The 16269-nt window shown below is 48.1% G+C and overlaps 1 protein-coding gene across 2 annotated transcripts; it reads left to right on the top strand.

Annotated features, from left to right (window-relative positions):
- Positions 1 to 5591: 5591 nt before the first annotated feature.
- On the top strand, positions 5592 to 15809 carry RAB29 (RAB29, member RAS oncogene family). 2 transcript variants are annotated; one of them, XM_004578705.4, is made up of 5 exons: positions 5596 to 6140; positions 10132 to 10203; positions 13087 to 13268; positions 13770 to 13891; positions 14167 to 15809. In XM_004578705.4, the coding sequence occupies exons 1-5, from the start codon at positions 6017 to 6019 to the stop codon at positions 14279 to 14281; spliced, it is 615 nt and encodes a 204-aa protein (XP_004578762.2). In that variant the 5' UTR covers positions 5596 to 6016; the 3' UTR covers positions 14282 to 15809. The 2 variants fall into 2 exon arrangements, with proteins under 2 accessions (XP_004578763.2, XP_004578762.2); XM_004578706.4 differs by lacking the exon at positions 10132 to 10203 and having other exon boundaries at positions 5592 to 6140.
- Positions 15810 to 16269: the final 460 nt, after the last annotated feature.

The following is a 16269-nucleotide window of genomic DNA, read 5'->3' as shown; positions in this document are numbered from 1 at the left end:
CCCATATAGGATCCCAGTGCGTGCAAAGTGAGGACTTTAGGCACTAGGCTACCACACCGGGCTCTTCCCATCTTCTTTCCCAGGTCCTTGTTTTGTGTGAAAGGGAGGGAAGCAATTAAGGCAGCGAAAGCAGGAGAAACTATTATTCAGTATTGTCCCTACATATTCCGAGCTCCAAACCAGCCCTAGAGCCGGACCTGAGCCAGTGGAGGAGCGATGAACTTGTCGTCCGCTCTCTGGAGGGCTGAATACTTCACTGGGTCACAATCACCAAACTGCCTTCCCCTCCTCCAGAGCAATGCCCACACCTTGAGATCATCGAACTGGGCTTGGAGTTTGGAGCTGAGTTTGAACAGTAAAACACACAGCCTCAGCTTCCTCTGTGTAGGCTTCACTCCTCCAAATTGCTGGGCCACTTGCTGTGCCCCTCAGTCTTCATGCCACAAACCTTTTTTCCACACTGTTCCTGGGTGGGGGTGGAGGCTGTGCAGATTGTATCAACTCAGTCTTTCCTGGTTGATGTCAGTTCCCCAGTCCTCGGGAGATTGCCTGCACCACGTGATTTCAACAAGTGTTTATCGATTGCCTACTGCAGCATCACTCATTGCAAGCTGATGGTGAGGTACCAAGATGAGCATCACACACTCCACTTAGAGCTCCTGCCAGGGTTACTTCTCTTGAGCCAGACAATCCAACTGGCCTGGACTCTTTAAAAAGAAAGCCAAGGTTGTACAAAGTCACAGAGGAGATAGGCTTCCAGCCTAGCAGCTAAGATACCACTGAGGATACCACCATCCCATATCAGAGCAGCAGGGTTCACTTGATACCCGCTTTGCTCCTGACATTATCTTCCTACCAATGTGTATCCTGGGAAGCAGTATGATGCCTTAAATAAATGGGTTCCTGCCACCCTCAGGGGAAACATGGATTGAATCTTCAGTTCTCAGCTTCCACTTGACCCAAACCCAAGAGTTGCAGGGATCTGGGGAACAAGTAGACAGAAGTTCTACTTGTCTTTGCTTATCTCTATCCCAACTTGTCTCCTCTCTTTTCTTCTATCTCTCTGCCCCTCAAATAATTTTTTTAAAAGAAGAAAAGGAAAAAGCAGGGCCGGCACAGCGGCGTAGTGGTTAAAGTCCTCATCTTGCACACGCCGGGATCCCATATGGTAACCGGTTCTAATCACGGCTCCCTGCTTCCCATTCTCCTCCCTGCTTGTGGCCTGGGAAAGCAGTCGAGGACGGCCCAAAGCATTGGAACCTGCGTGGGAGATCTGGAAGAGGCTCCTGGCTCTTGGCTTCAGATTGGCTCAGCTCCAGCCATTGCGGTCACTTGGGGAGTGAATCATCGGACAGAAGATCTTCCTCTCTGTCTCTCCTCCTCTCTGTATATCTGACTTTCCAATAAAAATAAATAAATCTTTTTTTAAAAAAGTTTTTAAAAAAAGAAAAGAAAAAAGCAAACGAGAAACAAGCATTGTGGCACAGCACGTTAAGGTGTTATCTGTGATGCCAACATTCCATATAAGCACCAATTCAAGTCTAAGTTGCTCCACTTCCAAGCCAACTCCCTGCTATTATGCCTGGGAAAGCAGTGGAGAATGGCCCGAGTGCCTGGGTTCTTACCATCCACATGGGAGATCTGGATGGAGTTCCAGCATCCTGGCTTTGGCCTGGCCATCCCCAGCCATTGTGGCCATTTGAGAAATGAACCGGTGGGTGCAGGGTCTCTCTCTATCTCTGTTTCTCTCTCATTCTGCCTTTCAAATAAATAAATAAATAAATAAGCTTTTTTTAAAAAAAATGTTGAGGGCCCAGCGCAGTGGCCTAGCAGCTGGGGTCCTCACCTTGAATGTGCTGGAATCCCATATGGACACCAGTTCTGATCCCAGCGGCTCCACTTCCCATCCAGCTCCCTGCCTGTGGCCTGGGAAAGCAGTCAAAGATGGCCCAAAGCCTTGGGATTCTGCGCTTGCATGGGAGACCTGGAGGAGGTTCCTGGCTCCTGGCTTTGAATCTGCGCAGCACTGGCCATTGCAGTCACTTGGGGAGTGACTCTTCGGACGGAAGATCTTCCTCTCTGTTTCTTCTCCTCTCTGTATATCTGACTTTAAAAAAATCTTTTAAGGGCCCGGCGGCGTGGCCTAGCAGCTAAAGTCCTCGCCTTGAAAGCCCCAGGATCCCATATGGGCGCCAGTTCTAATCCTGGCAGCTCCACTTCCCATCCAGCTCCCTGCTTGTGGCCTGGGAAAGCAGTTGAGGAGGTCCCAATGCATTGGGACCCTGCACCCGCGTGGGAGACCTGGAAGAGGTTCCAGGTTCTCGGCATCGGATCGGCGCACACCGGCCCGTTGCAGCTCACTTGGGGAGTGAATCATCAGATGGGAGATCTTCCTCTCTGTCTCTCCTCCTCTCTGTATATCTGGCTGTAATAAAAATGAATAAATCTTTAAAAAAAATCTTTTAAAAAAAATGTTGAGGGGAATAAGAATAAAGAAAAGTTGAGGAGAGTGACATTGTGTAGTGGTAAAACCACCATCTGCAACACTGGCATTACATATGGATGCTGGTTTGAGACCTGGATGTTGTATTTCTGATTCAAGTGCTTGGTAATGCAGATAGGAAGGCACTGAAGGATGTTCCAAGTGCTTAGACCCTTGTCCCCACTAGGGAGATCTGGAAGAAGCTCCTGGCTCCTGGCTCCTGGCTTCAGGCTGGCCCAGCTCCAACCTTTGTGGCCATTTGGGGAAATGAACCAATGGATGCAAGATCTGTTTCTCTGTGTCACTTCGCCTTTCAAATATATGCATACATACATACATATGTGTATATATATGTATGTGTATATATATATACTTTTTTAAGAGTGAGACTAAGAAACAGAGTAACCAAATGTCATGCATGAACCCTGATTGTCTTCCACATCAGAGGCAGCGGGCAGGGTGATGGGAAAGCACCTGGGACTGACAGTGAGGTTTAAATGGTTTGTATTAAATGACAAGTTTGAACTGAGGTTCATTTTCATGGGTATGACCGTGGTGTTTTGGTTTTGTAGGAGCATTTCATTATAGGAGTTGTATGCAGAAGTGTTTGAGGTAGCAGTGTCAGCCACCTATTTTCAGGTGGTTCAAGAAGTGACAAAATACTCGTCACTGACAACCCCAGCTCACAGGCAGGTGGGTGGGCTCTGTGCTCCTGTATTACCTCCTCTATGGTTTGAAAGTTTTCAAATGAAAAAAAGAGGGAAGTAAGAAGTAAAACCAAGAGAGGCAGACGCCCCTGGGAAGCTTGCTGATGGTAACCCAGCAGGGCCAAGCATTTTGCAGCTTCTGGGGAGATGGCTCCCAACAAGCCCTCAGCAATCAGGCAATGGGGCTGGGAGGGGAGGGTGAAAGGGTAGTGGGGAGTGGGGGGGGGGGTGTTGCTGTGAATATTGTGCCTCATCCCAGGCAGATGGCTCCAGACACACCCTCAGGAAACATCCAATCAGGGGTGTGTGGGTGTGTGTATGCTGCTGTGAGTGTTGTCCCTCTTGCTGAGTGGCAGCTTTTCCCCTGAGGTTTGCTCAGAATTGCTGCTTTGTGGTGAAGAAGCACATTTTCGGCCACCAAAAGAGTGGGTGGCTCCTGTGATAGAAACTCTGTGACTTGGGGAGAGTACCAGAAACTTCCTTCTTTAGTCTCCATTCCCACCTTGCTACTCTGGGAAACTAAGAGCAGTTCCTCTCACAGAGGCCCAGGGACAAGGTCAAAACTGTGAGTGCTGCTTCCTTCACAATGTGCTCATCCCTTAGAAGTTCGATAACTATAAATCAGTCATATGGTGAAGTGACCAGAAGTCAAATAGAAGGTAGATGCTACAAGTCCCCAATGAGGCCTGCAAGCGTGAGGGACACATTCATAAATGAGCTGATATTTCAATCCGGCCCAGAAGTACCATTTTTCCAAGTGGAATTTGGCCTAGGAGTCACAACCTGCCAAAAATGCAGGTTGCCTTTGGTTCTACCCCCAACCCTGGAGAATCAGAGTGGTGTATTTAACAAGGAACCCTACATGAGTATTGCACACACTAGAGCTTGAAAACTTAACAGTGTGGGAAGATATAGATAGATAGAAATGCACCTAAAGAGTATTCTGAAAGGTGAACCATCCTGGACTGACACAAAATCAAAAGTGAAAGTGAGAGGGCCCAGTGACATAACATAGTAGGTAAAGCCACACCAGTGATCACTGTTGAGTCCTGGCTGCTCCATTTTGGACCCAGCTCCCTTCTGATTGGCTTGGAAAAGATGTGGAAGATGGTCCAAGTGGTTAGGCTTCTGCACCCATGAGGGGGCCACGGAGGAAGCTTCTGGCTTCTGGCTTCATGAGCAACAAATAGACAAGGATTCCTAGCATACACTAATTAGCCATCATATCAAACAACACATAGTTGTGAGCAGTATGGCTAGAACTGGGATTGTGCGAGTCTGAGCGAAAAACTCTTCACTGTGATGGTTGGGATTTTTTTTTTAAGATTTATTTATTTTTATTGGAAAGTGAGATATACAGAGAGGAGGACAGAGAGGAAGATCTTCTGTCCAATGGTTTACTCCCCAAGCGGCCGCAATGGCTAGAGCTGAGCCGATCTGAAGCCAGGAGCTCTTCCGCGTCTCTCACACAGATGCAGGGTCCCAAAGCATTGGAACCGTCCTCAACTGCTTTCCCAGGCCGCAGGCAGGGAGCGGATGGGAAGCAGGGCAGCCGTGATTAGAACTGGTGCCCATATGGGATCCGGGCACGTTCAAGGCGAGGACTTTAGCCACTATGCCGCCGCGCCGGCCCGGTTAGGATTTTTAAGAAAGATTTATTTTTATCCGGAAGTCAGAGAGTGAGAGGGAGACAGAGGGAGTCCTTCAAATGGACTCCTTCAAATGGCCACAACCGCCTAGTGCAAAGAGCCTCAGGGGAGCCTGGAACTTCATCCTGGACTCCCATACGGGTTGCAGGGGCACAAGTACTTGGACCATCTGTCACTGCTTTCCCAGGCTCATTAGCAGGAAACTGGCCCCAAGATGGTTGTGGGTGTTGCAGGCAGTAACTTAACTCACTACACCACAATGCCAGTCCCAGGCCTAGGCTTTTCCAAGGATTGGTCTGCTCTATTAGGACAGGTTTTCCTGAATTTTCCTGGCACTGGGTCATATGGAAAATATGAATCAGGATCACAAGGTTCCGGACTTCTTTGCCTGGAACATGATGAACAAGACGCAGATTTTCATTAAAAGAACAATTTTTAACCTTAATTCCACGAAACCTTTAATGATTTGAGATAACTATTTAGGGATGGATTCGGGCAGGTGATACGTAGAACAAGTTTCGTCTGATGGGATCTTTCCCCTTGTTCGACCACCTTGAAAACTTCGCGCAGCTTTTTCCCTCCCGACACATAGAGGAAAAAACAACATTTCCCAGATGGCGCTACAGGCGACTGTCTGCACTCGGTTTGTTCTCCTAGCCGTGAGGCACGATGGGAAATGTAGTGCGCCACGGAGCCCGTGCGTGACGCCCACGGAGGAAGCAAAGGGACCGTGCGCCCGGGCGGGACGGGGTGTAGGGGTTCGAGGTGTGGACGACTCGTTCCCTTCAATCTGATTCGTGCAGTGGGGGCACGGCACCCACCTCCTGGCCCCGGCTGCGTAATGACTGGCCTCGGGTGAGGGGAAGTCCCGGTGGGCGAGGCCCCTCAGTGCCTGGTCCCTTTCTCGGCAGTCGGGTGGGGCAGGGGAGAAGGTGCGAGCTGCGGGGGGCTAAGCCAGCGCCCTGCGCCCCACCCAGGCTGCGGCCGCGCGAGGGGGAGGAAGCGCGTACAAATTCAAGTGCCAAGTTTCCTTTTCTGTTTTCTCGTCGGAGCAGCATCAAAGGGCCGCCAGTGAGCATGTCTAACTTCAGTGCGAAGGGGGCCCGGAGCCAAAGGGATTAAAACTAGTGGCCCCCCCAGTTCCCGCTTCCCTGCGCCGCTGCACACCTCGCTGGGCCATGAGTAGCCGCGATCACCTGTTCAAGGTGCTCGTGGTGGGGGACGCCGCGGTGGGCAAGACGTCGCTGGTGCAGCGATACTCCCAGGACAGCTTCAGCAAACACTACAAGTCCACGGTGGGAGGTGAGACTTCACGGGGCGTCGGGGGACTCACGGCGGGCGGGAGGGCTGTCCTGGGGTCCTCGGCCGGCTCGGGAAGTAGGCGTCTGGCGTCCTGGCCAAGTGGAGGTCTGGGGGTGAAGGGAGCGCTGCCCTACACGCCAGTCTCGCGGTACCCGGCTCGGTTTCCCCCAGCCCGGAGCCTGCGTGACAAGGCGAGCAAACGTGTTTAAGAGAATTGGGACAGGGAGGCGCTGGCCACTAGTCGTGGACGCCGGGGGGCGGGGGAAACTCGGGTCTCCTCCGGCGGCGTGCGAGCTGCGGGCAAAGTCGGGCCGACACAGCCAGGGCCTGGGGAAGCTCTCTCTGGAGCTAGGGACAGCTGTGCAGGAAGGTCTGGGTGTGTAACCTTAGCCCTGCGGGGATGAACCTCGGAAGCGGAACTGGTCTCGGGGACCCTGGCTTTGTTATATGGGGATGTGGGTGGCCCTGGGAACACAAAAGCCCCTACTAGCCCCTTGGCCACACACCCTCAGACGCCTGTTGGGGGCCCGGAGAGCTGTGTTTTGGTCCACTGATGACTTAATTAAGGTGACCCAGGTTCTTCGAGGAACGTGAATTGCACCACTTCCCCGACCTCTCTGCCCTCGGCTCTTCCCGCGCTGGGGAAGGGAGAGAACCCACAGGTGATTCCTTTCTTCCCCGGTTGCCGCCTTTGGACTGTTTTTCCAGAAGCAGAGAAGCCTTTCTGTTCTTAAAAGCTGTTTAGATGCTTGCAATGGGGGAATCTCAACTGAAGTTGAGCTGTGGTTATGCAACAAGGTGGAGGAATCCACCATGGTGGGAGGGTTTGGGGAGGGGTGGGAGAACCCAAGTATCTATGTAACTGTGTCACATAATACAATGTAATTAATGAAGTTAAATTAAAAAAAAAAAAAGCTGTTTAGAAAGAGCTGCTGGGGGAAGGAAGTCCCTTCAAAGATATTTCTGCTCAAATGAACTTTTTTTTTTTTAAGATTTATTTTATTTTTATTACAAAGTCAGATATACTGAGAGGAGGAGAGACAGAGAGGAAGTGGAGCCGCAGGGATTAGAACCAGCGGCCATATGGGATCAAGGCGAGGACCTTAGCCACTAGGCCACGCTGCCGATCCCAAATGAACTTTTTTAAAGGGGAAAAACCTGCACTCATGTGCATTTTGAAAACATGTGCTGGTGTTCACATGGAAGCTTTTCGGTTTTTGTTTGTTTGTTTTTTAACTGAAGACATTTATTGGGGCTGACATTGGCTTAGTAGGCTGATTTCAGCCTTGCAGCACTGGCATCCTATATAAGCACCCCCCGTCCAGTCCCAGCAGCTGCTCCACTGCCCCAGCTCCCTGCTTATGACCTCACAAAGCAACAGAGGATGGCCCAAATCCTTAGGACCTGGCACCCATGAACCCAGGGAGGCTTGGAAGAAGTTCCTGGTTCTTGGCTTCTGATGGCACGGTTGCAGCCATTTGAGGAATGAAACACTAAGATCTCTTTGTCCTCTCTCTGTAAATCTTTCTTTCATAAATGTTTTTCTTTTTTTTTTTTGTAAAAAAAGATTTATTTTCATTTGAAAGGCAGATTTCACAGAGAGGGAGAGAAAGATTTTTTTAAGAGGGGACCATTGGCAGTTTAAATATTTTCTTCAAGAGCATCCAACAAAATTGAGGATTTGTATTTTCAGAGAGTATCCCCAGTCCCTCTGCCCCCTCACTCCTACCTAACAGGAGGATCTCTGTTCCCTGGATTGGAGTTTAAAGGGTCCTACTAATTCATTTTCAGCCATTGTTCTGGTTTCCCTTTAGCAAAGAATATGACTAACCTCATGCCTTTTAGTCAGGTTAGTCCTTCATAACTCCTGTTTTTTCTGCTGTGAGGAGAGGTTTATTTCCAAACCTTGTACACTTCTCTTTCTGTCCTTATCAGAAAGCTTGCCCCGCCACCCGACCCAACTCCACGACAGCACTCCCATAGCTTTCACCTGTGGAGGCTGCACCTGCGGGCCTGGTGGGTGGAGTCTCACACAGCTCTTCCAGCGTCCTCAAACACTAGCTTCTTCCTGGCAATCCTCTTGATATAGTGGGACAGGCAGGGAGTTGAAGGCATAAGGATCTGAGCCACGTGGTCGTACATACCGTCCAGATCCCATCACCTTCCCTACACACCCATCTTGGCATCTAGCTGGAACCTTCTCCAGGTATCCCATTACAGTCTGAGATCATTCTCACAGCCAGGGGGTGTTCCCCATTGCACGACTAAATTGGAAACCAACAGTAAAACCGATACAATCACCTTTGCCTCTTTTCCCCATTGCCTCTGAGAAAATCCCCTAAATCTCCCAGAAACTGTTGAACTTCAGAGTAGCAGGTTTTTTTCCAAATTACTCCTGCCCTTTTGTGCCTTCCTTTGGAGACAAGTAGCATCAAATAGTTTGGGCAAGAAAGTAAAAGGCCGGATCACTTTGGAAGGTACGAGCTCTATTTCCGCGCGCACACTTAGTACATAAATGTAGGCTCATCTCAGCCTATTGAGGGCTTGAAATTAAATAACTAATTTTGGAATTGTGCATCCCCATGGTTGTAAACTGCTTATTGGATCAGAGTTTATCCCTGGGCTTTTTAAAAATAAATTCTGGGGCCTGATGCAATGGCTGAATGGCTAAATCCTCACCTTGCAAGCACCAGGATACCATATGGGTGCCACTTTGTATCCTAGCTGCTGCTCTGCTTCCCATTAGGCTCCCTGCTTGTGACCTGGAGAAGCAGTTAGAGGATGGCGCAGTTGCCAAGTGCGAGAGCGATCATGCCAGACAAGTCTAGGATGTATTAAGGAGTTGTTATTAACCAAGTTTGGTAATGGCAGTACCCACTAGAAACCAGCAAATGAAGTCACCATGACAATCCAGTCTGAATCAAAACCGTGAGAGGAACAAATGGTCATTACCATGAAACCTGTTAACCTAAAGACCTATGTTCCAGCTTCCCCAGCTATAAAAACTATTTGAAGAGACATGTAGCAAATAACCTGGACATATTTACAAAGCTGCAGACATTCACCTTTCCCCGGCTTCTCTGTCCATATTCTATTACTGCTAGGCCTAACCTCTCCTGGAACTCTTGAAAGTATACAAATTAGAAATACAAAACATCTTAGCATTTGCATCATCACTGTCCCACCCAAGCAATGAACAGAGGGTGAAGAATACAGACAGATAGGGGCCATGCTCAGGGGATACCTGTCCTCAGAGTCTGTCTGCGGGAAGCCAGAGAGCAAGCAGGCCCTGGGAAGCCCAAGAGTCAGAGTGCGAGAGCTAGCTATAGAAACACACCACCCAGAGAGCCTCTCTCTCTATCATGGGCCTTTATGGGGGCTTGTGAGGGGAGTGGTTACCCAACAACACAACACCGCCCCCTCTCAGGTTCCAGAAGATGATAGGTAAGCATCACAGGTGGGCAGAAAGAACCACATAGGTGGGAGAGGAGTGGATTTCAAGCTCCTGACCCTGAACTAGCTGCCTAAGACCATAACAACCCAAAGCCTCTGGATCCTGCACCCTTGTGAGAGATCCAGAAGAAGCTCCTGCAGTGTTCCTGGCTTCAGATCAGCTCAGCTCTGGCCATTGCAGCCATTTGGGGAGTGAACCAGCAGATGAAAGATCTTTCTCTCCTTCTCTTTATAAATATGATCTGCCTTTCCCATAAAAATACATAAAATCTTAATAATAAAAATTGAAGGAGGGGGCATTGTGGTACCGCAGGTTAAGCTTCCATTTGGGATGCCCACATCCCATGTTGGAGTGCCTACCTCCAGTTCGGACTAGCATGCTCCCTACTCGTGCTTACTGGAGGAGGCAGCCCAGGTTCACAGACTACGCCAACAGATGGGAAGATCTCTTTCGCTCACTGGCTCTGCTTTCAAGTGGATGAAAATAAACAGACCAAATCTTTAAGTGTTACTAAAGTACAACCTGCATTTGTTGTAGTGGACTTTGCGCTGAAGGTTTTGCAGTGGTCCGATTCCGAGATGGTGCGGCTCCAGCTGTGGGACATTGCAGGTGAGCTGGGAAGGCATGGGACAAGCGAGAGAAGACCTTTTGTTTCAGCCAGTGTTTAGAACCAAAGTGGAACAACTACCCTAGACATGCTTTTAGGAAGCTGGAACTGTTGGGCTGCTCTGAGGACACATGCTGAGTAGACATGCAGTTTGGGCAGGTGTGTTGCCCTGGGTGGGGGTGGAGCCAGCAAGGAGGTAGGTGTTCCCACAGGAGGACCTTGAGAAGAAAGGTGGTACTCCCAAAGTAGAGAGGACAGTAATAGTGGGACTTTACTATGTCCCAGACACCTTGCTGAGGATTTAAAATGCACTTCCTGAAAGGCAGGGGAGGGACGAGAATGAGCAGAAGGAGATTGGGTAATTAAAGAGAAAAAATATTTTTTAAAGATATATTTTTATTTGAAAGGCAGATTTACAGAGAAGAGAGAGAATCTTCAACAATACCGCTCCAAAAAAATAAATATGGTCTTAATGGCTGGAACTGGGCTGCTGCAAAGCCAGAAGCTAGGAGCTTCTTTGGGTCTCCCACATGGGTGCAGGGGCCCAAACACTTGGGCCATCTTTCACTGCTTTCCCAGGCACATTAACAGGAAGTAGAGCAGCTGGGACTCAAATCAGTATCCATATAGGATGCCATCACCACAGGCAGAGGCTTAACATCCCATGCCACTGCTTCAGCTTTAGGGACAAGGACTTGGCTCAGCATTTTAGATGCCTCCCTTAGAATTGCATCTGAGTGTCCATCAGAGTCCCAACCCTGCTTCTGACTCCAGTTTCCTGCTTATGGGCACCCTGGGAGTAGCAAATGATGGCTTGAAATCTGGGGTCCAGTCCTGGCATGGTAACCTAATGGCTAAGTTCTCGCTTTGCATCTGCCAGGATCTCATATGGGTGCTGGTTGCAATTGCAACTGCTCCACTTCCCATCCTGCTCTCTGTAGCCTGGGAAAGCAGTTGAGGATGGGTCAAAGCCTTGGACCCTGCACCCATGTGGGAGACCCAGAAGAGGCTCCTGGCTCCTGGCTTCAGATCAGCACAGCTCCAACCATGGCAGCCACTTGGGGGAGTAAACCAGCATCTCTCTGCATTTCTCTCTGCATCTCCTTCTCTCTCTAAATCTGACTTTCTAATGAAAAACTAAATGAATATTAAAAAAAAGACAAGAAAGAAAAAAAAAAACTTGGGTCCCTGCTGCCCACCTGGGAGACCCAGACTCAGCTTTTAGCCTGTGTCTTTGCTTAGTCTGGTCAGCCCTGGCAGATGCAGAGTGAACCCATGATGAAAAAAAACTCCTCTCTCTTTACCTTTTAAATAAGCATAATGAATACATGAAATTTTAGTAAAGATAGGTCATGGTTTTCCATAGCACAGGAGGATGATTGTAGCTCACAGTAAGGCCAGGTGAGGGGCTGGTAGGCTCCATACATAAGGAAATGGGAGTATTGATGGCCTGATTTGACAAGTTTACATTGCATACAAACGCTAAAATACTGATTGGTATTCCATCATAATGTAATGGGGACCAGCATGGTGCCTATGACACTGACATCCCTTACAGGCATCAGTTCCAGCTGCTCCACTTGTGATCCAGCTACCTGCTAACAACATGGGAAAGGCAGTGGAAGATGGCCCAAGTGTTTGGACCTCTGCACCCATGTGGTAACCTGGATGAAGCTCCTAGCTCACTGCTTCAGACTGGCCCAAGGCTAACCACTGGGGCCTGCTGGGAAATGAACCAGCAGATCTTCTCTCTCTCTCTCTGACTCTTCCCCTACCTCCGTAACTCTTTAAAATAAAAAAATTAATAATAATCATAATAAAAGGTATAAGTGTTACATGTTCATAAAAGCTTTATAGATCTTTTTTTAAATTCAATGACTCATTAATCTTTACAACAACCCTATGATAAAAGCTGGAAATATTTATCTATTTATTTATTTGAAATGCAGAATGACAGAGAAAAACAAAGACAGAAAGAGATCATCCACACACTGCTTCATTTCCCAAATGGCCACAATAGCCAGGTCTGGACTAGGCTGGATCCAGGAGCCTGGACCTCCATTCTGTTCTTCTACGTCAGTATCAGGAGGCCAAGCACTTGGGGCATCCTCTGCCGCTTTCCCAGGAGCATTCATAGAAAGCTGGATCAGAAGCAGAGCTGCCAGGACTCAAACTGGCATTCCAGGGCAGCTTAGCTTGCTGTGTCACAATACCAGCCCCAAAGCTACTGCTTTGGACTTTATTTTTTTTTAATTTTTATTTTTTTAAAGATTTATTCATTTTATTACAGCCAGATATACACAGAAGAGGAGAGACAGAGAGGAAGATCTTCCGTCCGATGTTTCACTCCCCAAGTGAGCCGCAATGGGCCGATGCGCGCCGATCCGAAGCCGGGAACCTGGAACCTCTTCCGGGTCTCCCACGTGGGTGCAGTGTCCCAATGCATTGGGCCGTCCTCCACTGCTTTCCCAGGCCACAAGCAGGGAGCTGGATGGGAAGTGGAGCTGCTGGGATAAGAACCGGCGCCCATATGGGATCCCGGGGCTTTCAAGGTGAGGACTTTAGCCACTAGGCCACACCGCCGGGCCCTTTGGACTTTATTTTACACATGAGAAATCAGAACCACTAAGCACTTGCTTTACTCAAAGTCATATAAACAGCAGAAAATTGAGCAGGGATCTAGACTTGGAACAGTGGGTGCAGAATTGGCCTTGGGGATAATAGGGTTTAGTAACCCTTTATAGGTCAGAAAGAAAAGCATGAAGGACCCTGTGTTGTGTATGCATAAGGCCTCTTCCCACAACAGGTGAGTGGGGTTGGGGGAGTGAGCAGGTGTTAGTATGCTGGCCCTCGATCACCTTCTTGGGGCCACCCTCCCTCCCCAGGGCAGGAACGCTTCACCTCAATGACAAGGCTGTACTACCGGGATGCCTCGGCCTGTGTCATTATGTTCGACGTTACCAACGCCACCACTTTCAGCAACAGTCAGAGGTGGAAGCAAGACCTGGACAGCAAGCTCACCTTGCCCAACGGAGAGCCCGTGCCCTGCCTGCTCTTGGCCAACAAGGTCTGTGATCACCCTGAGAAAGTAAGCCCTGCCTCTTGTCTAGAGCCAGAGAGCAAGCGTCTGTAGAATGTTCTCTGCAGGGGAGGCTCTTTTTCCTAGTGGTGAAGCAATCACGTAGTGGCTCAGTGCATGGGTATGAGTCTCTGCTTCACTCCCAATTCCAGTTTCCTGCTCACCCATACCCTGGGAGGCAGGAGGTGAAGACTCAGGAGAACTGGCTTGAGCTCCTGGTTTCTGATTGCAGCCTGGACTAGCTCTAAATGTTGTGGGCTTCTGAGGAGTGACCCAGGAAAGAAGAACTAACTCTCTTTCTCTCTCTCCCTCTCCCTCTGTGTGTGTGTGTGTGTGTGTGTGAAGAGAGAGAGAGAATCTGATTATGGATTTTAATTGATTATGTTTATTGCCCTTGGTGGAGAAAGGTTTTAAGTCGACAGGTGTCTGAGCTGCGGTCCTATTCCCAGGAAGGTTAAAATGTGGCCTTTCATTTATTGTCTTTGCCAGTGTGATCTGTCCCCTTGGGCAGTGAGCAAGGACCAGATTGACCGGTTCAGTAAAGAGAATGGTTTCACAGGTTGGACAGAAACATCAGTCAAGGAGAACAAAAACATCAATGAGGCCATGAGGTGAGTTGCTCGTGTTTTTCTGAAGGTAGATGCACAGATGTGTCCATCCTATGCTGGGACACCAGGAATTCCACCTTCTGATTTCCGAGGGAACAAGAACAGAAGGGAGTCCCTGGAATGCCTGGCCCTGAAAGTCGGGGATGCTTTCTCCTCATTCAAGATGGCTGGGGACTAAAGTGCACTAAGGTGGCTGTCTGGTAGTAAGACAGGTAGTGTCTGCGGTTTCTTCCCTTCCTCCATTCAGCTTCTCGAGCTTATATTGATTTGCTTTTCAGAGTCCTTATTGAAAAAATGATGAACAACTCCAAAGAAGAGGCCGTATCTTTGTCCACCCAAGGGAACTACATCAATCTGCAAAGCAAGTCCTCCTCCAACTGGACCTGCTGCTAGTAGAGCCGGCTTCTTTCCCATCCCACCCTGGTGGTGCTTGTCCAGCTGTCACTTGTGCTCTGAACCTTGGACTTGTCTTCTGCTGAACTGTCCAGGAAAGAGCATCACCTTCCCTATGGACTCCTGGGACCCATGTGCCTCTCTGTACCTGCTAGAAGTTGACTCTGACCTGTTGCTGACTGTTGGTGCCTTTTGTGTAGCAAACATCATCTCATCACTCCAACAGTGACCTGGCATGTCGTGGGAAGGATCAGAAATCAGCATCTGTATTTTAAAGATCATAAATCTCACCTACTCTTGGAACTTGCTATTCCATTTTATGTATGTTGGCATCTTCAGTTTGGGAAGAAAATGAGATCAAATGTCATTGTCCAAATTACTGAAGAAATTGCTTCCAAATTGTCTTGGACTTGGCATTTGAACTTCGGATTCTGGGATGCAGGAGGGGAGCCAGATTTCTGTGGGTTTGGCCACCCAGAAATCACTGTGATTTTGAAACTTAAAAGAGTCATAATTAATGTTTCTCTAGTCTTGGCTTCAAGAATAGTCAAGCTTTTCAACTACCTGTGTTGTGCAATGAGATCATTTCTTTCCACAAGGAACTTTAACTTCACACTAGAGTTTTCTAGGATTTCTCTACTAGTAGAGTAAGGACAGGGCCTTGAGTTTTTGGGTTGATGTCTTGAGGCAGTTAGCGGTGGTGCTCCAAAAATAGGTCTGTTCTTCTCACTTTGGGAATATGGATGGAAGAACAAAAGGCAGAGAAATTCACAGAACAGTATCTAGCTGAGCCACCTTCTGAGTCTTGTGGGCGGCTCACACTGAACAGCCTAGGCCTTAGGGAGAATGGATAGACAGAAAATCACTAGCCCACTGAGTCCTAAATTAGGCAGGGTTTTAGAAACACATCACTTCTGGACAGTTTATTAAATTTGCTCTTGAATGGTGATGTGTAACCTCCCCCAAGGTCATGAATATTTTAGAGAACTCCCTGAGAATCTGCAAAAATGTTTAGATGTTTTTGAGGGGTTTGGTTCCTAGTGTCAAATCTACTGGATGGGAATTTCCAAAGATGAAGCTTGAGGAGGAATTCTTTTCTAAGCAGACGATTCCAATGAACCTTCTTTGGGACTTGGTGCTGGGGAACTTGATAAAGAGGCAGAGACCCAGGCCATTTCTCTTCAATGTCCAGGGTCTCCCACATGCTCTGTGAACACTCTAGGTCATCTGCCACATGTCAGGTTTGAAAGCCACTGTCCCACAGAATGAAAGGCCACCTGCCAGAAGGAGCAGGGAGCCACGCCTCCAGTCTTTTATTGTTGGTTTTAATACCAATGATTATAACTTGAACACTCTTTTAAGTCCTTAAAGTTTTCTTTTGTATTACTATTTCCTGGTAGGGTTTGGATCACAGAGATTCTGCAAAGAATTGTGGAATAATAAATTATATTTATAGGAAAGTAATATTGACTTTGAATCACTGATATCAGCCCCTGAAAACTCTTAAATAAATATGAACTGAATCTTATATTCATGTCAGTGATTGGCCTTTTGTGTGAAATTTTTTAAGGTGTGTTTATTTTACTTGAAAGTCAGAGATAACACAGAGAAAGAGAGATCTTCCATCTACTGATTTACTTCCTTAATGGCCGCAATGGCCGGAACTGAGCTGATCCAAGACTAGGAGCCAGGAGCTTCTTCCCTGTCTCCCACAGGGATGTAGGGTCCCAAGACATTAGACCATCCTCTGTTGCTTTCCCAGGCCATTAGTAGGGAGCTGGATGGGAAGTGGAGTAGCAAGGACTTGAACCAACACCCACTTGGGTTACCAGTGTTTGCAGGTAGAGGATTAGGTCGAACTGGCATTTTGTGCTAATTTTTAAGTGCTCTTTTATACTGCTAGTTCAAGAGTATTGTAAAATAAATATGCCTTCTTTTAAAATGAAATAAATGTTTTTATCTGTTAATTTGCTAGCACCAATTGCTTA

The sequence above is a fragment of the Ochotona princeps genome, chromosome 10, assembly GCF_030435755.1.
Source record: "Ochotona princeps isolate mOchPri1 chromosome 10, mOchPri1.hap1, whole genome shotgun sequence".
Taxonomy (NCBI): Eukaryota; Metazoa; Chordata; class Mammalia; order Lagomorpha; family Ochotonidae; genus Ochotona; species Ochotona princeps.
This window is presented reverse-complemented; position numbering and strand designations above follow the sequence as displayed.

What these genes read in the sequence shown, in the direction of transcription:
- RAB29 (XM_004578705.4), top strand. Translation starts at nt 6,017, where the DNA reads ATGAGTAGCCGCGATCACCTGTTCAAGGTGCTCGTGGTGGGGGACGCC. An exon ending in CTACAAGTCCACGGTGGGAG is followed by an intron (nt 6,141 to 10,131) that starts GTGAGACTTCAC and finishes CATTTGTTGTAG; the next exon opens with TGGACTTTGCGCTGAAGGTT. An exon ending in GCCTGCTCTTGGCCAACAAG is followed by an intron (nt 13,269 to 13,769) that starts GTCTGTGATCAC and finishes TGTCTTTGCCAG; the next exon opens with TGTGATCTGTCCCCTTGGGC.